This window comes from Bos taurus, chromosome 14 (genome assembly GCF_002263795.3).
Source record: "Bos taurus isolate L1 Dominette 01449 registration number 42190680 breed Hereford chromosome 14, ARS-UCD2.0, whole genome shotgun sequence".
In the NCBI taxonomy this organism is placed as follows: Eukaryota; Metazoa; Chordata; class Mammalia; order Artiodactyla; family Bovidae; genus Bos; species Bos taurus.
The window spans coordinates 36,320,594-36,343,748 of NC_037341.1; the positions used below are offsets into that span (position 1 = coordinate 36,320,594).

The 23,155-nt window shown below is 40.3% G+C and overlaps 1 protein-coding gene across 1 annotated transcript in view; it reads left to right on the plus strand.

Annotated features, from left to right (window-relative positions):
• The window catches only part of KCNB2 (potassium voltage-gated channel subfamily B member 2), a 461,172-nt gene extending 445,932 nt beyond the window's left edge, over positions 1-15,240 (plus strand). Inside the window, 1 exon segment of the mRNA NM_001024563.1 lies at positions 12,948-15,240. Coding sequence (NP_001019734.1) covers positions 12,948-15,104 — 2,157 coding nt within the window. The 3' untranslated portion in view covers positions 15,105-15,240.
• Positions 15,241-23,155: the final 7,915 nt, after the last annotated feature.

Consider the following 23,155-nt stretch of genomic DNA (forward strand, 5'->3'; position numbering starts at 1 on the left):
CTGCATCATCCTTAAGGCTTTTTCTAGCTAACTACATCCACCCACCCTAGAACCTCTGAACAGGGTTGAAAATCTTTGCAAGGTCAAACAACTCACCCCTGTTTCCAAAACTGAGATCCACTGGTTAAAAATCTACAGAAGAGCCTCCTAAGCCGATTTTTTTAATAAACTAAACATATATATGTATTTTAATTAAAATAAGTATTGTATGTATTTGTGTCTGAGATCAGAGCTTCTCAAATTTCAATGTGCATTGAATCACTTGGAAATCTTGTGAAAATAGATTCGGATTCAGTGAGCCATCGGGATGGAGCCTGAGATTCTGCATTTCCAATAATCTCCAGGTGATGTCGATAGTTCCAGGACCACATTTTGATTGACAAAGTCTTAAGTAGCCTTCCTGATAGAACCCAGGAACAACTCAGTACAGATCAGAGTAAGTCTTTGTGATTGTAGAAAGTGTTCACCTCAGACAGCTATAAACAGCAGGACCTCTTTGCCCAATAAACATCTCCTTATTCCCTAAGAAGTCCAGAAGAGCTCGAGCCCAATCAAATCATGGTTGCTGTCAAAAGAAGTCAAACAAGGTCCATTAAAGGCCCTTGTTTGTGATGCTTGGCTTCTTGACATGAACACCTGTCATCCATGTAACAGAAGCCTCCATGAACTGCTGAAGCCCAGTGGCCCTGGGACAGCAAAGCCTGCCCACAGCAGCAGGTAGAAGGTGAACCATGCATGTTTCTGCAGGCACAGCTGGGTTTATCTCCCATCTCAACTTTACCTTGGCAGGCAGCTTCATTTCAGCATTTCCCTAGTCTATTTCTGGCAATCTATAATGTGGTCTTAATGATGTTGACCCCAAAAGTACTTTTTAGAAGAGGTGTACTGCGGAGCTTCATTAAAAGGAAAAATAATGATTGCATTACTTCTTTCGTTGTTTTCTTTCTTTGAAGCTGCTGGGACACAGTCTTTATATATACGGATAATGGTGGAAATAAATCCTTGCCATTCCCTGTTAATGGTGATTGATGAGCTGATGAGGCCGACTAGGTGTCAGAGGAACACAGCCAGTTTTTAATGGCACTTTAATTCTGGAAGTGTAGGAGACTTACTTGCAGAAATTGGAAGTTGGAGTGGGTGAGAAGTAATTCAACAAATGAGCATGCTTTCATGGACCAGCTAGCATAAATGGATTCTTAAACTAGTCTTTGCCCTGTGTGATTTCAGAATGTATACTTAGGGTAAAATTTTACAAAAGAAAATAGTTTTGGCAAACAATAGAGTGTGTGTTTCATAATATTTTCAGGTAGCAAGAAACTGTGGTCTCACTCTCAGGGAGAAATTTACCTGTTTCTATTTTGAAACTTGAAGTTCTTATTCGTTATGTGCATGCTCAGTCATGTCTGACTCTTTGCAGGATCATGGATGGTAGCCCACCAGGGTCCTCTGACCATGGAATTTTCCAGGCAAGAATATTGGAGTGCGTAGCCATTTCCTGCTCCAGATCATCTTCCCAACCCACGTCTCTTGTGTCACCTGCGTTAGCAGATGGATTCTTTACCACTGCAACTACTAGAATTTTAATATTTATTTTTTATTTATTTATTTGTCTGTGCCAGGTCTTTGTTGCAGCACTCAGGATCTAGTTCCCTGACCAGGGATCAAACCTAGAACCCCTGCATTGGGAACTCAAAGTCTTAGCCACTGGACCACCAGGAAAGTCCCTATAATTTTTTGAGATGCGGATATATCATTTTCAAAGACTTAGGATGATTAAGTCATGGATCACTCAGAGTTTTTACCTTATAAGACAAAATAATGGAGATTTGTCAAGGCTACTCAGTCTTCTTGATAAACTTAGTCATAAACATGGCAGAGTCCTAGAGTCTCCAACTCCACAGCAAGTAAGGCTGTGATTTTACTTATATGGTGGTCCCTCACCATCTGCAGGGCATTGGTTCCAGGACACCCCTGGATTCCAGAAACCATGGATACTCCAGTCCCTTACATAAAATGATGTAGTACTACCGGCCTTCCCTATACGGGGATGCAGGACCCATGGATGTGGAGGGTCAACTGTAAATACTGCCACCCTTGCAACAGAAACTTCAGTTATCTTCATTTGCAACACTACACCAATCTGTCCCACACATCCTAGTTTATGCTCTTCCTAAACGCAAGCTGAGCATTCCTTCCCTTGCTTAGTGTCTATGGCTTTTCCTCCTTACAGCAGTGGCCTCGTGCTTTAGGAGCATCAGAGTCACCCAGAGGGCTTGTGAAAACAGATGCTGGGCCTCTCTCCAGAGCTTCTGATTCAGCAGGGGCTTCCCTAGTGCCTCAGACAGTAAAGAATCCGCCTGCAATTTGGAAGACCCAGGTTCGGATCCATGAGTTGGGAAGATCCCCTGGAGGAGGGCATGGCAACCCACTCCAGTATTCTTGTCTGGATAATCCCCATGGACAAGAAGAGGCTGGTGGGCTACAGTCCACGGGGTCGCACAAATTTGGACACGACTGAGTGACTAAGCACAGCACAGCACAAGTGTGGAGTGAGGCCTGAGGATCGGTGTTTCTCACAAGTTACCACATAATGTTGATGTGCTGGTTCAGGGACCACATTTTGAGGAAAACTGGTCTTCAAAAGGAAACCCACCAAACTCTCCATTGGCACATCTAGCACCCTTCAGAATTTGCCCACTGCCTGACTTCCCAGAAGTGTCCCACCTGCATCCAATCTCACAGCCTCCCTGGGGCCCTGGGACCAGGGCTGCCAGCTTGTGAAGGTTGTTTCCTGAACAAATGACAGAGACATCGTTCACATTCGTTTTTACTTTTTTAAATATTAATTTATTCATTTGGCTGTGCCAGGCCTCATTTGTGGCATGTGGCATCTAGTTCCCCTGACCAGGGAGGGAAGCTGGCCCCCTGCATGGGGAGCACGGAGTCTGAGCCCCTGGGCCGCCAGGGAAGCCCCCGTCTTTCACATTCTTCTCTCTCCATTGGTGCCCTCTGTGCATAGCCTTCACTCTTATATGCAGCAGCCCTGAAATCACCATGGACCCCTATGGATGCCCCACTCATACAAAATTAATTAATTCTGGGCTTTAAGGCTTCACCTACCCTGTCCTCTCAGCCCGTTGTGCCCTATAACCCCCTTTCTGTATGGAAACTTCTACCCATCTTTCACAAAAAGAAGAGTTTTGATTAGACTTGTTCTGAGAACCAAGGAAAACACTTTTCCAACAGGAAAGGGAAGAATGTTATTATATCTGGATGGAACTATAAATACTCTAGTGTTCAAAACATCCTAGGTGTTTAAAATCTGTTTTTTCCTTCCCTCGGTTTTCATGAATTGTCTTTCCAAAGAACTAGAAAACTGGTAAGAAGGAGAAAAGGGAAGGAAACTTCTTTTCATTGTCTTGTTTTAGGTCTTCACACACGTAAGATATTTATATAGATGCAGTATTTTAACAAAATATACTTGTAAATAAGTATTAAATGGAATCTGCAATATTTGTTAAGTTTACACTTTTATGAAGTTTTTGCGACTTTTCTCTGATTTTGAGTTACCTGGGACAGTGATATATATGTATATTTTTTTCTTATTCTTTGATATTCTTTTATTGAAGTATAGTTGTATGTATGTACTTTTTAATATATAACCTACATTATTAATTCTTCTCAGTGGCTTCACATTTATCCCATAAACCTGAATCCACCCATATCTATACATGGAACTATCACTTTATTCACTGTTTGGATTAACTGAGGTTCCAAGAAATTCTCAGGAAAAAAAAAATGTGACATAGAATGAACACAACACTTTTCTTTAAGAAAACGTACCCTTCTGTGAAGGTGAAGCCCAAAGCTAATATATAGTCAAAATCAGGCTTCTCAAAGAATAAGGTAAAAAAAAAGTAATCTGCTCAGTATAATGAAAAAGAAAGGATTAATAAAATTACAGAGCTTACCTAGGAAAAGATTATGTTGCTGAAGTTGTACAGTTGGTCTGTTATCACAAAATGAGCTATTGGTAATATGGATTTCTGGTGTTAAAAAATTCTATTGTTGGTTAAAGCTTTTAGGCTGACTTTGGACCATGTGGAAGCAAGAGAAAATGACTAAGAACCTATCTTATTCCTCTTTGGTGATTAGAAAACATTTGGCTTCTTCAAGATCTAGTCTCCTTTCCTCCAGTTCTATGGACTTCTCTCTTCTTTTTTTGGTTATTCATTAATTTAAAATAGATTTTCAAAGTATTTGCTCTGTGTTAGGCACTGCAAGCAATTCTATAGAAAGAAAATAGGTAGTTATTCCATTCTGTAATCCAAAAACCCCATTTGAGAAGCAAAACTATCTTCTGTGAAACTGTCAAATGATTGTTTAAGAAGGTTGTAAGGCTTTATGGGTGTTAACAGATCAAAACTCTGTCCAACATAGAGAACAGACTTGTAGACACAGCGAAGGCAGGTGAGGGTAGAACGAACTGAGAGAGTAGCCCTGAAATATACACATTACCACATGTAAAATAGATAGCTAACGGGAAGTTGCTGTATAACACAGGGAGCTCAGCCTGGCTCATCTTCATGTTTACTTCCTGGCCCCTGAAGGCTTTGTAAGAACAAATTACCTACAAAGAGGTTGTCTACTCACTGGAGTGGGTGTAAGATTAAAGGTGTCTCCATCTCACTGTTGCTCCTTTCTTTCAGAGTTACTGTGAATAAGATTAAAGTTCCCTCCACCAGCCTTCCACCTAATGAATTGCTTCCTAAAACCTAATCTTTTAAAATAGGAAATATATCATGGGTAGGGAAATGTGGCATATTTCAGGAGATACCAAGAAAATGTTAAAACAGTGTCTTTCATCATAAGATGCCCAAAAACTCTTCCTCAAAAAAAAAATTGGTTTTATATTAGAGAATTTAAAAAATTTTGATACTATGCAGAACTGAATTGCTTCTCACTGACCACCCACCCCAGATGAAAAGCATCGCACAGGCTTCTGGCTGACATCAACTTCTATGTGGATGACTCTCTTCAAACCCCTCATTCAACAGTCCATAAATGGGAAAGGATTGAATTCCTGGCTTCACGTTATCCATGAGTCCAAAATAATTCAAAATCAACTGAGCCTTTCGGGGATGTTCATCCTTTGCATGAGTCATGTGGTGCTAGCCCACAGAGGATTCATTACCAGAGAGCACCTAAGCACAGAATCTCTGTTGTCCCAGGAAGGAAAGGGGATATTTGGGAGAAGAAAAAGCTGAGCATCAACCAAGGGCCCCCAGCCTTCGAGGAGAGCACCACAGTTTCAAAGAATATGAAATGTTAGAACAGCAACAGTCCTGGATGGCTCTTCCTTCGGTGCAAATCACAGGATTTTTTTTTTTTTTTTTTTTCTGGTTTGCTTCTGAGAACAGCTCAAAATAGAAGATAGGTAGATGAAAGTCATGATATTTTTACCTACTTCTCACTTCTTCCCTCAACAAATGGTTTGGTCTTTGGCTTATAGGCTCAGAAATGTCACTGTGCTTTGCCCTTTTTCTGAAAATAGAAAATGTTTCATGTTTCTAATAATGCTCATCACAGACCTTCTTCCTGACAACTTAAAGTTGATGTTCTCCTGAAAATTCTTTTTTTTTTTTTTTTAAATTTTTTGGCCATGCTCTGTAGCATGTGAAATCCTGCTTCCCCAGCCAGGGTTCGAACCTGCCCCTGTCCTGCATTAAAAGCATGGAGTCCTAACCACTGGGACCACCAGAGAAGTCCTCTCCTGAAAATTCTTATCATCACATTTTCCCATGCTGTTTTCTACTGCTGATAAGGTTTCTGTTGTTGTTGTGTTTGTTCGTCTGTTTCCACTAAGAAGATAAAGCAGAAGAGCTACAACTCATTCACTTTCACCTCTCCTCACACATTTGTCAAAGAAGGAAGGAGAGTTTGGGGGAGATGAAAGAGAGAAAGTACCTGCACTGACCTCAGGGCAAGGTACCCCAGTTCCCATGCATTTGAAGGAAGTATTGCAAGTTGGTGAATACAGATTATCACTTGCTGGAGCTTGAAAATAGTCTGTGTATTTTAAGACTCAAAACAAGTCAAGTTTTCACCCCAAGCAACCTCAGTCCATCTCTTTTTTTTAACTGAGATATAATTGACATACAATAATATTAGTTTTAGTTGTACAACATAATGAATTGATATATGCCTGTATTGTGAAATGATGACTACAAAGAGCTGAGCTAACATCCATCATCTCATATAACATCATCATCTCATTTTTCCTGTGATGCGACTTTTAAGATTTACTGTCTTCAAAACTTTCAAATATTCGGCACAGTATTACTAACTATAGTCACCATGCTGTATATCCCCAGGACTTAATTTATTTTATTTTTTAGTTAATTTTTATTTTATATTGGAGTCGTAGTTGATTTGCAATGTTGTGTTAGTTTAAGGTGTGCAACAGATTCAGTAATACACTTGTGTATATCCATTCTTTTTCAGATTCTTTTCCCATATAGGTTATTACAGAATGTTCAGTAGAGTTCCTTGTGCTTTACAGCAGATCCTTGTTGATTATCTATTAATTTATGATTACAAGTTCATACCCTTTGACCAACTTTACCCGTTTCATGCACCCACCCACCCAACCTCATTCCAGCACTTAAGTATTGGCAGACTAGATCATTCAGTTCTCAGGAAAACCCAGGCATCTGGATTTGACATGCAAACCACTGGTTAGGTAAAAGAATGTGCTTGTAAGTGTTTCAAATACAAGCTACGTCTGAAATTCTATTTAAGTAGGGGGGAAACAGCTATGTTCATCATTCCCTCCCAATGCTGACCAACAGCTTCTTCTAGACACATCTCCAGCATTTCTTTAGTATAGTACTTTACATTTTATAGCTGCTTCCTGTGCGTGATCTAGTCTGGTCCTTAACCACCCTCTGAGGCAGGCGAGGGGCAAATAGGAAGGACCTCATTTTGCAGATTGAGGGTGCTGAGTCTGGAGAAGAAACTGGCTTGTCTGCATGGCCAGTAGAAGTAGAGCCATGTGTGTGATTTAATTCCTTGTCCTATATTCTTTCCACCAGGAAACATCTGCTAACTTCAAAGGATATGAAATCAACAAGTTGGTAAAAAAAAAAAAAAAAAAACACCTTACAGTTAACAAGGGGAAAAGTGGGGGAGGGGGATAAATTGAGATTGATATATACACACTATTATATATAAAATATATAAGTAATAAGAACCTACTGTATAGTACAAGGAACTATGCCCAATACTCTGTAATGACCTATACTGGAAAAGAATCTAAAAACGAGTGAATACATATATATATATATATAAACTGATTCACTTTACTGCATGCCTGAAGCTAACACAACATTGTAAATTAACTATCAAAGTTAATTAGGCTTCCTAGGTGACTCAGTGGTAAAGAATCTGCCTGCAATGCAAGAGACTCAGGAGACACGGGCTCAATCCCTGGGTTGGGAAGTTCCCCTGGAGGAGGAAATGGCAATCCACTCCAGTATTCTTACTTGGAAAACTCCATGGGCAGAGGAGCCTGGTGGGCTACAGTCCATGGGGTCACAAAAGAGACACAACTGAGTGACTGAGCACAGTACAGCACATAGCCAGTTAACAATATTGTGATAGATACTGGAGTAGGTAGTCATTCTCTTCTCCAGGGGATCTTCCTGACCCAGGGATCCAACCAGGTTTCCTGCATTGTAGGTAGATTTTTTTACCATCTGAGTACACTCCAATAAAGTTATTAAAAAAAAAAAAAAAACTAGTTGGTAAATAGAGGCAAATCTCGCAGTACCTTACACAAACAGAAATCAATGCAACCAACTTTGGGGACTCAGTAACACCAGTGCTGGGAGCCCTGTTCTTAACTCCATGTGATCCTCTGAATATCTGTGTCTAAGGAAGAATTAAATCATTATTCAGGCAATGCAAAAGGGAAGAAAAGTGTTTTCTGGAAAGCATGTCTATTCCCGGGAACTAAATGCTTAGAACCTACACAGTGGGATGGTTTAAAAAGCCTTCTCATTTGAATTTTTTTTATTTTATAAGCAACAAAATTATATTTTGGCAGTTCAACCAAAATGATGGAATCAACTGTAACTATCCTTTGCTTTGGTTTGCAGATGTGAATGGAATTAGTAAAATATTTTAGTTTAGAAAAAATTGCCAAATGTTAGAGGTGAAAGGAAACTTGGAAATTACGTACTCCAAATTCCAAGGGAGTTGACTGATATCACATAGGTAATTGTCTGGAATTTCCGCTTCCTTTACCATGTACAAACATAAGTCTACTTGCTGGGGCCAAAATAGCCAGCTCTAGAGACTGGTTATTAGAGGTAACATGGTTAAAAACCTAACTTGTGCACGGTTATGATAAATGAAGCAATACCTAAATGTCATTAGGGTTTGCTGTACTAAAGTAAATATCCATGTTTAGACATGTATCCTGTAGTTTAGAGCAAAATTGCATGTTTGTTCTATTTATTGTGTTCAAAAAAAAAAAAATAAAACACCTCTATCCTAAGACAATAACCTTGCATTTGGTTTGTTGCATCACACATCATCTTTGGTACATACTGAATGATTTGTCTAAGATGCTGTCTTTCTGGGAGAACTCCAAGTTTCACGAGATATTTAAAATAAGCCATTCTTTTACATTGAAAGCAAATGGGCTTTGACAGATTAAATTTGAACAAGAGACAGAAAAATCATGCACTTCAATACCTTATGGTTTCTTTAACATGAATGTGGAATTGTTAAGGGCTTGAGTATCAGAATTTTTTTTCCTTTAGTAATCCCTTTTCTTCAAGAATGTACTCCATGGCACTTCCCTGGTGGTCCAGCAACTAAGACTCAATGCTACCAAAGCAGGGGGCCTGGGTTCAATCCCTGGTCAGGAAACTATATCCTATATGCCACAACTAAAGAGCCCACAGGCAGTCAAAACCCAGTGCAGTCAAAACCCAGTGCAGCCAAATAAATAAATATTAAAAAAGAATGTACTCCAAATTATGTTGTGTACATGCTAAATTCTCAGGTGCTAAAAGTAGCTACCAGAGAAGCCGATGGCACCCCACTCCAGTACTCTTGCCTGGAAAATCCCATGGACGGAGGAGCCTGGTAGGCTGTAGTCCATGGGGTTGCGAAAAGCCAGACATGACTGAGCAACTTCACTTTCACTTTTCACTTTCATGCATTGGAGAAGGAAATGGCAACCCACTCCAGTGTTCTTGTCTGGAGAATCCCAGGGACGGGGGAGCCTGGTGGGCTGCTGTCTGTGGGGTCGCACAGAGTCGGACACAACTGAAGCGACTTAGCAGCAGCAGAAAAGTAGCTATATTCATTCAGTTGCCATCAACTAGACCATTAGACTGTATTAGAACTATACAATGTCCATTATTTCCCAAGTTAGATAGCAAAGTAAACTGACCTATGATCTAGTTTGGATTGTGGAGTCAAGAAAAATTGAAGGTTCATGTTGACCTGCTTTGTTCTTTGTCTAAAAGGTTGAAAGACAGGAAAATGGTTTCATTTGTATTTCTATTTTTTCTTGCTCTTGGAGGTGACAAACCTAAATAAAATGCATCGAAATGGGCAGGTAAGCAGATAAGAAGAAATCAAAAATCTGGACTGTGGGTTACAGTGCAAGAATGATGGTAGCAATCTCAGTATTTAAAAATGCTCAAAGGTATATTAGCAACAGTATGACCTTCTAGAAATAGAAAAGGACCTAGTTCCTTATGGTAAGAACACAAAAGTAGATGCAATCTGACCAATGCTTCCCAAGAATATTTCTGTAATGGAATATTGTAAATATCCCCTTTCCACTAGCCTCTGAGGGTAGAGCTTCAGGGTGAGCATTCCTGACTTGTCCTTAATAAACCCTCAGTATCCACTGTGTGGTCAGTGGCTCCATCTTTTTCAACTCTTCGCAACCCCATGGACTGTAGTCCACCAGGGTCCTCTGTCCATGGGATTTCCCAGGCAAGAAGGTTGCCATTTCCTCCTCCAGGGGATCCTCCTAACCCAGAGATCGAACCCACAGCTCTTACTTCTCCTGCATTGGCAAGCAAATTCTTTGTCACTGAGCCACCTGGGAAGCCTGAATCCATTATCCATGGGTTTATTTAAACCTTCTTGAGGGTGTTTCTAACTTTAGCCTTCAAAGTTTCTCGGCGTAGATGAAGCAAGCCTTTATACCAATGCCATTCATTGATTCTCATGTTTAAAGGAACTCCTGAAGTATATTCAGGTAAAAAGTAGTTTTGTTTAAGAAAAAACATATAAAACACTAGTAATTAAGTGCTGTTCTCTAAGTTAAGAAACCGTAAATCTTAACTTAATATCTATAGTGCATTCTGGAAACACTATGGTTTTCCTTTATAATGATCTAAGAGGAAAGGTGGGAGTTGGAAAAAAACAGGAAGAAAAAACAATGAAAGGTATAAATGAGGCACAAGCAAAGAAAAGAGCCAGAATAAGGAGCCAAAAGTAGAGAAACTTGGAAAGATAAAAGGAGAGAAGTTCACAAATTCTAATGTCAGTTATAGTTCATTTTTTCCACAGACTCATGTTTACTGAGCTGTGTCACCTCAAGATACTTAATCATTGTTTACTGAACATTGAATGTCTAAATTAAACAGTGTCAGGGTATTTTTCTCAGAGCTACATTTATTTACTTAGCGACGTATGTGTGCCACGATCTTCACAAAGCCATGAAATAACTGTAAGTGCCGTCTTCATTAGACAGATTTGTAAACTGAGACACAGAGAGGCTAAGTCATTTGCCCAAAGTCACATAGTAAACAATAAAATCAAGCTCAGAGGTCAGAATGACTGACCAAAATTCAGTCACTGATCCTCTTTTTCCTTTTTTTTTTTCTCCCCACACCGAAAGGCATGTAGGATCTTAACTCCCTAACCAGGGGTTGAACCTGCACCCAATGGAAGGTGGAGTCTTAACCACTGCAGAATGTGAAAGTGTTATTCACTCAGCTGTATCTGACTCTTTGCGACCTCATAGACTGTAGCCTTTTGCTTTGTTTTCTTGCGCTGGGTCTTAGTAGGCAGGATCTTCCATCATTTTCCAGGCATGCATTATCTGTTAGTTGTGGTGCGATCTTGACTTGCAGCATGTGAACTCTTAGTTGCAGGATGTGATGTCTAGTTCCCTGACTAGAGATTGAACCCAGGTCCCCTGCATTGAGAGCTCAGAGTCTTAGACACTGGACCACCAGGGAGGCCCTCTCTCTCATCTTTATTTTTAAGCATAAAATTTACTAATCCTTCAAACGTTAAATAATAGTTTTGTATATTTTCTTAATACATTAATATTGTATGCATGTATGCTCAGTCACATCTAACTCTGCGACCCTGTGGACTGTAGCTGGCCAGACTTCTCTGTCCATGGGATCTCCAGGCAAGAATACTGGAGTGGGTAGCCATTCCCTTTCCCAGAGTATCTTCCCAACCCAGGGACTGAACCTGGGTATCCTGTATTGCAGGCAGATTCTTTATTGTCTGAGTCACCACTGGATTGCTGGGGAAGTCCCTCCTCTTACTTCTTATTGAATGCTTCCTCTTTCCTTCCATGGCTGACATCACTCTGCTATTCCTCTGCCCTGAACCGAGATCACCTTGGACAATCATCAGTTTCTTCTTTATGAAACCTTTCTCAACTGAATGAAGTTAGCTCATAATCTTCTTCTCCCTCATGAGTCTGGCCAGAAGGCCACATGGACCAGGATGGAGGCTCCTTGACTTGATTCTGTCTTCAGTGCTTGCCAGACAGATCACATTTGTTCCATGGAAGCATCGCTGTACCAAGGCCTTGTTATCTCTCTACATATAGGTGTGTGATCACTGACTGATCAGTGACCAGTCACTTATCCTTTTTTCCTTTTTTTTTTTTTTGGTCACACCTCGAGGCATGTAGGATCTTAACTCCCCAACCAGGGATTGACCTGCACCCACTGCAGGTGGAGGTAGAGTCTTAACCACTGGAAAGTGTGAAAGTGTTATTCGCTCAGTTGTGTCTGGCTCTTTAGAATAAAACTTCTGGCAGTCATGACTTTTTTCTCGCTTCTATAGCAGGTATGGCAATTTACATAAAGAAACATACACTGGGTGGTTCAGAGAGAAAAATTACAAATAGCTGAGAGGGGAAGACTTCCCTGGTGGCTCAGGTGGTAAAGAATCCACCTGCCAGTGCAGGAGATGCAAAAGACATAGGTTCCATCCCTGGGTTGGGAAGATCCCCTGGGGGAGGGTATGGCAAACTGCTCCAGAGGAGCCTGGTAGGCTACAGTCCATGGGGTTGCAAAGAGTAGGACACATCTGAGCACATATGCACACACACAAGAGAGGGGAGATGATTGTTCCCCGAAAACTCTTTCAGAGGGGTCTAGGAACAACAGGCAAGGTAGGGGGGTGGATTTTTTTCAAATGGATTAGACCATAGAATTTAAAGGTATGTTACATTAGGTTTATTATATATATATATATATATAATATATATATATCATTTTAATTAGAGTATTGTTGTTTTACAGTGTTAGGTTAGTTTCTGCTGTACAGCAAAGTGAATCAGCTATTTATGTGTGTGTGTGTGTGTGTACATATATATATATATATATATCACCTCTTTTTTGGATTTTTTTCCCATTTAGGTCACCACAGAGCACTGAATAGAGCTCCCTGTGCTACACAGTAGGTTCCCATTAGTTGCCTATTTTATCCATATTAGGCTTTTAAGTGAAATGAACTCATAAAGTGAATGTGTTTGTAAAGTTACCTTCTTGGAATACCTTTGAACAAGGCATATCATTTAAAAAACAGTGAACCCCTAAGTCTCCTGGCTGTGCCTAAGCAACTAAGAGGCCCTACTGACTTGCCTTTCTTTTCTTTTCCAGATCTTGGCTATCGTGTCCATCTTGTTCATCGTCCTCTCCACCATCGCACTGTCTCTCAACACGCTGCCGGAGCTGCAGGAGATGGATGAATTCGGACAGCCCAATGACAACCCCCAGTTGGCTCACGTGGAGGCCGTGTGTATCGCCTGGTTTACCATGGAGTACCTTTTACGGTTCCTGTCCTCACCCAACAAATGGAAGTTCTTCAAAGGCCCGCTGAACGTTATCGACTTGCTGGCCATCTTGCCCTATTACGTCACCATCTTCCTCACGGAGTCCAACAAGAGTGTGCTGCAGTTCCAGAATGTTCGCCGCGTGGTCCAGATATTCCGGATCATGCGGATCCTCCGGATCCTGAAACTCGCCCGGCACTCCACGGGCCTGCAGTCCCTGGGCTTCACCCTCAGGCGGAGTTACAATGAACTGGGCTTGCTGATCTTGTTTCTGGCCATGGGGATAATGATATTCTCCAGCCTGGTATTTTTTGCCGAGAAGGACGAGGATGCCACCAAGTTCACCAGTATCCCGGCTTCCTTTTGGTGGGCCACCATCACCATGACGACTGTCGGTTATGGAGATATCTACCCAAAAACGTTATTAGGGAAGATTGTGGGAGGTCTCTGCTGTATCGCAGGGGTTCTGGTGATCGCCCTTCCCATCCCAATCATTGTGAACAATTTTTCTGAGTTTTACAAAGAGCAGAAACGCCAGGAGAAAGCCATTAAGAGGAGAGAGGCTCTGGAGCGTGCCAAGAGGAACGGAAGCATCGTGTCTATGAACTTAAAGGACGCCTTTGCTCGAAGTATGGAGCTGATAGACGTGGCCGTGGAGAAGACGGGAGAGTCGGCCAACACCAAGGGCTCCACGGATGACAATCACCTCTCTCCAAGCCGGTGGAAGTGGGCCAGGAAGGCTCTGTCAGAAACCAGCTCCAACAAGTCTTACGAGAATAAGTACCAGGAGGTCAGCCAGAAAGACTCCCATGAACAGCTTAACAACACTTCTTCCTCCAGCCCGCAGCATCTGAGCGCCCAGAAGCTGGAGATGCTGTACAATGAAATCACCAAGACGCAGCCTCACTCTCACCCGAACCCCGATGGCCAGGAGCAGGCCGAGAGGCCGTCCACCTACGAGGAAGAGATAGAGATGGAGGAGGTGGTCTGCCCGCAGGAGCAGCTGGCGGTGGCACAGACCGAGGGCGTCGTGGACATGAAGAGCACATCCAGTATCGACAGCTTCACCAGCTGCGCCACAGACTTCACGGAGACTGAGAGGTCGCCCCTGCCGCCGCCCTCTGCGTCCCACCTGCAGATGAAGTTCCCACCCGACCTGGCCGGGTTAGAAGAGCACCAAAGAGCCAGGGCTCCCCCCTTCTTAGCCCTAATCAGGCAGAAGGGGCCCACGGTCAGGGAGGCCACCCCAGAATATGCTCCGATCGACATAACTGTGAACCTCGACGCCGCTGGCGGGCCCCAAGGTGGGCCCCACGGCCCTCTGCCGACGGACTGTGCCTCCGAGAGCCCCAAGAGCTCGCTGAAAGGCAGCAACCCGCTCAAGTCCAGATCGCTCAAGGTCAACTTCAAGGACAGCAGAGGCGGGGCCCCGCCAACCCCGCCCAGCACAGCCAGGCCGCTGCCGGTCACCGCGGCGGACTTTCCACTCACCGCACCCCAGCTCATCAGCACCATTCTCTTAGAAGAAACCCCCTCCCAGGGAGATAGACCCTTGCTGGGTGCTGAGGTTCATTGTCAAGGACCCTCCAAAGGGCTGACGCCTCGGTTTCCCAAGCAGAAACTCTTTACTTTCTCCGCCAGAGAGAGGAGGAGCTTCACGGAAATCGACACGGGGGAAGATGATGACTTCTTAGAGCTCCAGGGGACCAGGAGGCCGGACAAGCAGGCAGACTCCAGCCCAAACTGCTTGACAGATAAGCCTAGTGATGGAAGAGACCCTTTAAGAGAAGAGGCCTGTGTGGGCTCTTCCTCTGCCCAGGACACAAGTCACAACTGTAGACAAGGCATTTACCATGGTGTAGCAGAAGTGAAAAAGGACAACAGTCAAGAAGGGTGCAAGATGGAAAACCATTTGTTTGCCCCAGAAATTCATTCCAACCCGGGAGACACAGGTTACTGCCCCACACGTGAAACCAGCATGTGACTAGTTACAAAAGCAATAATAACACTAAAACAAACAAACAAAAAAAACAAAAAAACTTGTTTCTTAAAAATGCGGTTAATAAGGCCTGTGAACTAAAACGTGGGAAGCCCCTCCCTCCCCAAAAAAGTGCATAAAATGTTATTTTTGCATGGCATGAACAGTTTAGTTTCAGTACTGTTTAAATAAAGAATCAAGACTCCATTTTTGTAACAAACAAAAATGAAGAACAGTGAACAAATAAAGAGAGCTCTATTAGGAACCGTATTCTGCCATGTCTGACATTTTTGATCCTTTCATTTCAAATCGCAGAGTTTTGACTGTGAGCTTTTCTGTTATGATGAATTTTAGAATTTGCACATGAAAGGATGAAATGTCATTGCATGCGTTCATAATTGCGAGGCGCAAAGGTGCTTTGAGCTTGCAAAATGCATAACTTTGTAAATAATGGGGCTTGGGATGCAGAAGTGTCAAGAACAGACGGAAACAAGTTTCTGAGACACAGGCTACTGCCTGGAGGAGCTGTACAGACTTCTTGTTGCAAAACTGCAACCTCTTCTTAAACCATCTCACATATCTTGCTTTGGGTTATAAAGCTCTTATAAGTACATTTGTTTAAAGGAATACAGTATTTTTATTGACTGATGATATGACTCACAGGGTGCATTTTTCTTTTTTGCTTCTGCTTAGTTGTGGCATTTGTGGTTTTATTTATAAATCATGAAAATAGGCAAGATATAATGACCAGATATCCAAAAACTTGAAATTGAGGCTTGAAATTTTGCCGGTCAATTACATATCCCTAATATTGTGCGGAAAAGTATGTATCATGTCACAGCCTGTACAGAAATGCATTTTTTAAAAAATCTGAACATACTTAAAAGGTGATATTACACAACTAAACTTTTTTTTAATTGCACTTCACTTCTGTAAATCAGTTCTTTAAAAAAACAAAAACAAAAAACTATATATTGGCCACCTAAAGATGACTACTTTCCACTTGTATCCAACATAACCTTTTCTATCTAAAAACCTAAAGATAGAATGTACATATGCCAAAATGGGAATTCTAAAAAGTGACTTTTAGCACACTAAAAGCAGAGCTATTTAAGTCAGACTGCCACCCCACCCACCCCGACCACATAGAGGTGGGTCTGGAAATGAGGTACATGGAAAGAACGCTGCCCTGATAATGGGTCTTTCAGTATTTCCCAGTGTGAGGAGGGAACACTGCCAGGTGAGGAGAGCTGCAAACTCCAGCGGCACCATCCTGTAATTGCAGCACCTATAAACACACCCTCACGTTTCCAGCGCCTCCAAGTGGTGGAGGATTGAAAGCAATATTTCCACCATTTTTACTGAGAGCCGCGAAATGCACAGGTGTTACGGTAGTCGGCATTCAGTTCAGTTCAGATGGCGCTAGTGGTAAAGAATTCGCCTGCCAGTGCAGGAGACGCAAGAGACGCGGGTCGATCCCTGGGTCAGGAAGATCCCCTGGATGTGGAAATGGCAATTCACTCCAGTTTTTTTGCCTGGAAAATTCCGTGGACAGAGTAGCCTAGCCGGCTACCATCCGTGGGCTCGCAAAGAGCTGGACATGCCTGAGTGTCGTATCAACACAAATACAGGATATTTGCTGGTGGCTGTCTTGTTGGTTCAGACTGTGCTAGAAGCCAGCTCATTTGGATCCACTTTGCCTTACAGGAAATCAAAGCTCTAGCTCCAGAAATGTAACTACCTGCGGGGTAATCCTGGGTGAATCTTGAAAACCTCTCTTAGCCTCAGTTTTACTCCAATAAAAACTAAGACAAATTATTTCTAAGTTACCTTAAGAGTTCAAATTAATGTGATCCCTTGAGCTCTCAGGAATGTCCAAGTTTTGCCTCCGAATTATATATTTTGTATGTGTGTATGGATGTTTGGGTGGGTGTGGGTGTATAGTTCAGGGAAACAGGAAAATTCTGGGCCAAATTTAAAGCACAATTTTTTGTTTAAGGAAAAACATTCCAAATTTTACTCTACATTTTAAAGAAAAAAAAAAAAAAACATCAGAAAAAGACAACCCAAAAATTTAGAATCGAACTTAAGGCTTTAAGGAATAACATGTCTTTATTAACAAAATCTGGTCATTATATCTTTAGATAAGAAAACCAGGTTGGATCTTAGTTGAAATCCATGTACTGCTAAAAATAATTTTAAGCATTTTTTTCATTGTTCTTACTAGAATTTCCTAATGGTTTTTATGTTTGTTTCAAAACACAACTTTTAAGAGTGTATGGTCATTAATCATTGATATTTACATTAGTCATACTTATTTCAGTGTCTAAAACTACATATTGCTCAGTTTTTGTAAAACTAGAGTGTCTGAATTTTCTATATATAGTTTTTCAAGTAAACAGATATATCTGCTGTTAGATGAATAGCAAATAAGTCATGAAAATTATTTTCTTTACATAGTCTCATGAAGCAGTTATTTTCTGATGTTTCTGTATTGATGAATTTCGTTTTTTAAAATTTATCTGATAGTTTACTAATGCCAACCTGTCTTGTGTCCATTAGGCCTTCTACCTGAGAATCCTGCTCCAGAATGCTTAATATTAAAAATCTTTCCTAGATAAGGAATTCTAGACATTTCCCCCAAAAGATTTCTTCCTAAAAACTTTTTTCTGTTAATATATTTTTTTAAGTTTTAAAGAATTTTGAAGAACCTCCTGTGGTAAATTTAACCTTCGATTCTTCTTAGTCCCTCTGAGCCAAACGTCTTCAGCTAGGAAAAAAATAAAATAAAACATTCCTCAAAAAAAAAAAAATTTTTTTTTTACTTTATTGTTTCGAAAGAAAGCACCAGGGGTTCCTAGAATGCTCTTGTGCACTGCGTCCTAAACCTTTTCAGTGAACTAACTGCCTCTAATGTAGAGGATGAACGTATTTGCCAAGCACAGAGATCTTGCAAAGTCTTATGTTTTATGTTAAAAAGTCATGAAAATGCTGCATTTTACTTCATAGCATATGTTTCAATATAAAAGAATTGATGTTTTTTCTTACAGTACTCACCAACTACTGAAATGGATACTCATTTAACTTTATATACCTCTTTTTGTATTCCCTGGAAAATACACCCCCAGTTTGAGAAGCACTGTTTAAGTGGCAGGGACACAGACTGACTCCCTGAGGGACCCTGGAGGTTTCCGCTGCTGGGAGAGCCCATTCATTATCAACTAGCTCAGTGACCAGGGACAAACATCAATGAGGAAAGGCTATTTGAAAGAACTCAAAATAACACAGTCCCAGGTATGGTTAATTCAGTTCTGCTGACTATCCTAATGGGTGTAAATTGCCACAAGATTGTTTTAACTCAAAGCTTGAGATCGATCATAAGAGGATAGAAATGGGTACATGGATATACATCTTGGGCTGGATCCCAAATGCAAGAGTGACACCCAGACTCCCTAGAGTTCATTTAATTAGTTTCTAAACATTTCCACTAGAAATTTCTTCACTGGGGCACAGCCAACAGCTCTGAAGCAGGCATTTAGATCTAGCACTATCCTGATATGAGCTGGATTTGGTAACAAGATGAGGATGTGCCAAGTGTCTGTTCCCATTAATTTCTTGTCAAAAGCGTCTTAGTCGTGTAGACATGAGGAAAGTCAACAACTCAACTATTTTCTCTTGAAATTTGTAAAGAAAAAAGTATGTAGAATATTTTAGAGTTTTTGGTCATGTTTAATCCTCCACTCCAGTACTCTTGCCTGGAAAATCCCACGGGCAGAGGAGCCTGGTAGGCTGCAGTCCCTGGGGTCGCTAAGAGACGGACACGACTGAGTGACTTCACTTTCACTTTTCACTTTCATGCACTGGAGAAGGAAATGGCAACCCACTCCAGTGTTCTTGCCTGGAGAGTCCCAGGGACAGGGGAGCCTGGTGGGCTGCCATCTCTGGGGTCGCACAGAGTCGGACACAACTGAAGTGACTTAGCAGCAATCCTCAGAACAGCCTTCTGAATCAGGTGTTATTTATCAATAGAAGACCAGGGAAGTTATGAATCTTCTTCAGATTCACACTTGAACTTGATGAAGAGTAGAACGAGACCTCATTCACATCCTGTGGTTTCACGTCCAGTGTTCCAGTGAACTACAGGAAAGTCTGTTGAGTTAAGGAGTGTTTTTTCTCTATTAATATTCAAAATAATGAAAATAAAAAACAGAGGTGTATTTATTGTCACACAGCTTGTTTAAAGCAGCAGAGGATCATGCCAAATGCCAATGACTTGAGATAAATGACATTGATTGTCTTTAGCACATACCTTTGCCCTTTTGGAATTCTGGTCATAAGAGACACATCTCTGTATTAAAGAGAAGGATTTATTACTCATGATATACACATTAGGCAAAGACTGAAGGAAGTCACTGATTTTCTAGAAAAAAATAAAGAACTTTAGAATGACTGAATCTAAGTTCAAAAGTATTGTCTAATAGAATTTGATTGGCATTTCACTATTCATTCATTCAGTAAACAAGAGGTGAGCACTCCTATATTCTATAGAAGGCATTGTGCTTGGTGCTTGGTGCTGGGTACAGCCCCCAGCCTCATGGACTTACTACTCATTTAAAACCAGACTGAGGGGACTTCCCTGGCACCCAGTGCTTAGGATTCCAAGCTTCTTGCACTTCCACTGCAACAGGCATGGGTTCAATGCCATGTCAGGGAACTAAGATCCTTCATACCATGTGGCGTGGTCAAAAAGTACATAACATTAATAATAAAACCAGGCTGAGGATCCTTTGGGTTACTGGAAAGTATCTCTTCTAAATATGGAAAAATCATTCAGTTATCAAACCAGGGAAGTATGTGACAAGAACAAGTGAAATGTTTTTTTCCAAAGAACTGTTTTCCTAAGAAATAAATGGATCATATGAATGGAAGTCTGATGCATAATTATTTCTGAATGACAGTTTAAATTTACATTTGAGGTAACAAATTGTTAATCTGATCGAGTAAAGCTATGAGTTGCCTTTCCCTATTACCTGTAAACTGAAAAATAATTCTTAGATATATTACTTGTCAAAGTAGCTAATAATAGTCTATCACTAATAAGTAGAGCAAAATTTAATACCAGTGAAAAAGTCTGTAGCAAATTTTATATTTTAACAGTTTGTTGATGGTTATTTGGTTAAAAACTAAGCATCTTAATGTTTTTTCCTTACTTCCCCTTGACTATAGGCAACATTTTAGCAGTCTATCAATATTCTGTATTTAGTCCTCTGAATTTCTAAATGGAAAGTGTTTAAAATTCAGTAATCAAAAATGGTGTAGCTTGACTCAAGGGATTTATTCACTTAGGTCCATGTGAATTTGAAAATCTATTGGGTGTTTTCCCACTTCAACTGCCCTCACCAAAACAGAACTAAAAAAGAAAGAAGAGACTACAAAATCTAAGTAAAAATTGGAAACACTCGAAGGCCCATCCCTAATAAGAAAGGGGAAAGGTCTCAATTCCAAAATCTTGGTGAACATTCTATATTATCAAAGTTAGCACTTATTGTAATATAATGCTATTCTTTAGTGATGTCAATTACCATTGCTTCTACTTGACTTTTTAAAATAGCCTGACTTAATTTCATAAACCTGTTTACCATTGCCATTAATGCATAATCTCTTCCTTATTAAGTCTAAAAGAGTTTTAAACTATAAATATACATACAAAGAAAGGAAGGTGGGGAATTGGCTTTAGTAGTGAGATAATCCAAGGCCAGCAAAAGATACAAATACCCTCCAAAAAGAAGAAGGACTGAGAAATAGGTAGGTAAACTAAATGTGTTTTTAAGCCAAGAAATTTATATTTGGTACATGTATGTGTGTGTGTGTATGTAATTCTTGTATGTAATTGAAACTGCTTATTAACATGAAATTTGCGATTGAGATAATTCCAGCTTTAATCTCTCTCCTGAAGAAATTAGTTCTTATTATCTAACAGATATTTCCATATTTCTGGGGTAAAATACTTCATTAAACAAACATTTACTGTCTACCTTATACCAGAAGTTAATTTATGCACAGCTCATTCCCTCAGTTTCACACTCTAGCAGAGATTTCATATTTAAAGAGACTATGTTCCCAAGTGAAATCTAATTCCATAGCTTGAGCTGGAAATAGTATGGCAATATGTTTGAGTTTGTTGTCTGAGAATTTCTGTAATCCACTTTTATTTTTTCTCAGATTTGTTATTTATTTTCATTCCTTAGTCTAGAATCTGAATGACCACCACATAAGCTTTCTAAACATCCATGCTTAAAACTATAGTAGCTGTCTGAAAGTTAGTGATAATTTATTTTAGTGTAGATATTACCCACTTCAGCCAAAAGATATAAGATTCTGGCAAAAAAACAATGTTGAAAAATCATTGTTTTTATACCCCTTAACTGTTCTGTTTGATTTTGTTTAAATCCTAGCCTGTATGCTGTGGGAGAACCCATCACCACCTGCTGGTAAGGAAAGCTTAATGCCAATCTAGCAATGTAGCTTATCTCCCTTCCATCGTGGGCAAGCTGGCAAGTGATATAGCTGAATAGGTTTTCTTTGTGTTATTTTTGCTCCATTTCAACCTAAAAAGACTTTAGATTGAATACCAAGCAATATAGACTTTCAAAATTAAGACTCAGGGAAATAGACACAGAATACTGGTAACAGACAGTAAATACACAGATTTCCCAAAGGATGTCAGGAGCCGGCTTGTCCTGCTTTTTCAGTCTGTGTTGAGTGCCCTCTAGTGGTCAGTTTGAAAGAAAGTGGAATTCCATTTGCCAAGAAAGGAGGGGGTAAGGAGGACTTGAAAGAAAGTTCTGGACCATTTTCCACCTTCCATTACCCGTGCATAGAGTCAAAATCACAACCAAGTTATTTTTTTTTCCAGCGATCATTTCTCTGTTTTCTTTTTCTTATTCTAAAATATCTGAGAAAATAGTTGCCACCCTCTGCACAGCACTTTCAAAGTGGTTCTACCTGCTGTCTCCAAATTTAAAACGAGTCACAAGTTTAACTAAATGTTTAGAAGTGTCCTAGTCTGCACTCTGAATACACATTAGTAAATGCTACATTGACCTTTCTGCCATTAGTGAAAAGACAGAAGAGCACTCAAAGTGGAGCCTTTTTTAAGAATCACAAATCTGTAAGGACAAATCCACAGTCTCCATTCTACTTAAAGGTAGAACCTGAAGTACCCCTGAATTACCCTGGCAAAAACACAAGTGCTTCTAAACTTCCAAGCCGTATCTGTGGGTACTGGCCAGAAATTGAATTACAGCCAGATTTCTGCCATTTTCTTTAAACCAAGATGCTTCTAATATTCTTATTTGCAGCATATGGATTAGGCTGTGGTTTTAATCTCCAGATTATAGTCACATAATGTTTCCTTGAAATGGGGAGGAGTTTTGGAAAGCAAACAGATACACAGAAGGTAATATGTTCTAATAGTACCCAAATTACTTATCCAACAAAAATATTATCACCAGAAGTAACAAATGTGTATATATTATGAAAATCTCACTAAAAAATTTACAAAATCTTCCTATTTGTTTCAAAGCCAAAGAAAGAAAAAAAAACCTGCAATTTATAAAACACTGGGTTTGTCCAATAGCCAAATTTAAACTTATACAGTTTTAAAGCAGCATATTAAACATTAAAAATTCAACACTGAATGTATAAAAAGGTATATTAAGTAAATATAAGGTACCATTAGCACACTGAAGCATTTTTAATAAAACCTTTCATTTAACTTATGTCTGCTCTTAACACCTTGCTTTCAATCCAAAAGCTTTTCTGTTTCATATTGTTGCTTATGGTTCCGCTTGCTTGCTTTGTTTTGTTTGAAGGAGTGAGGGAAGTGGGAGGAAGAGCTGAAAGGGGAAGGTTATTGGGCAATTTACTAATATTAGTTCTGTGCCCTGGATGTAGAGTGGAAACCATCTGTGGCAGTGACTTGATCTTCTCACTCCCTTCCACCTTCCTTTCAAGTTTCATCTTCCTGATTCTGAAACACATGTTTTTGATCAAAT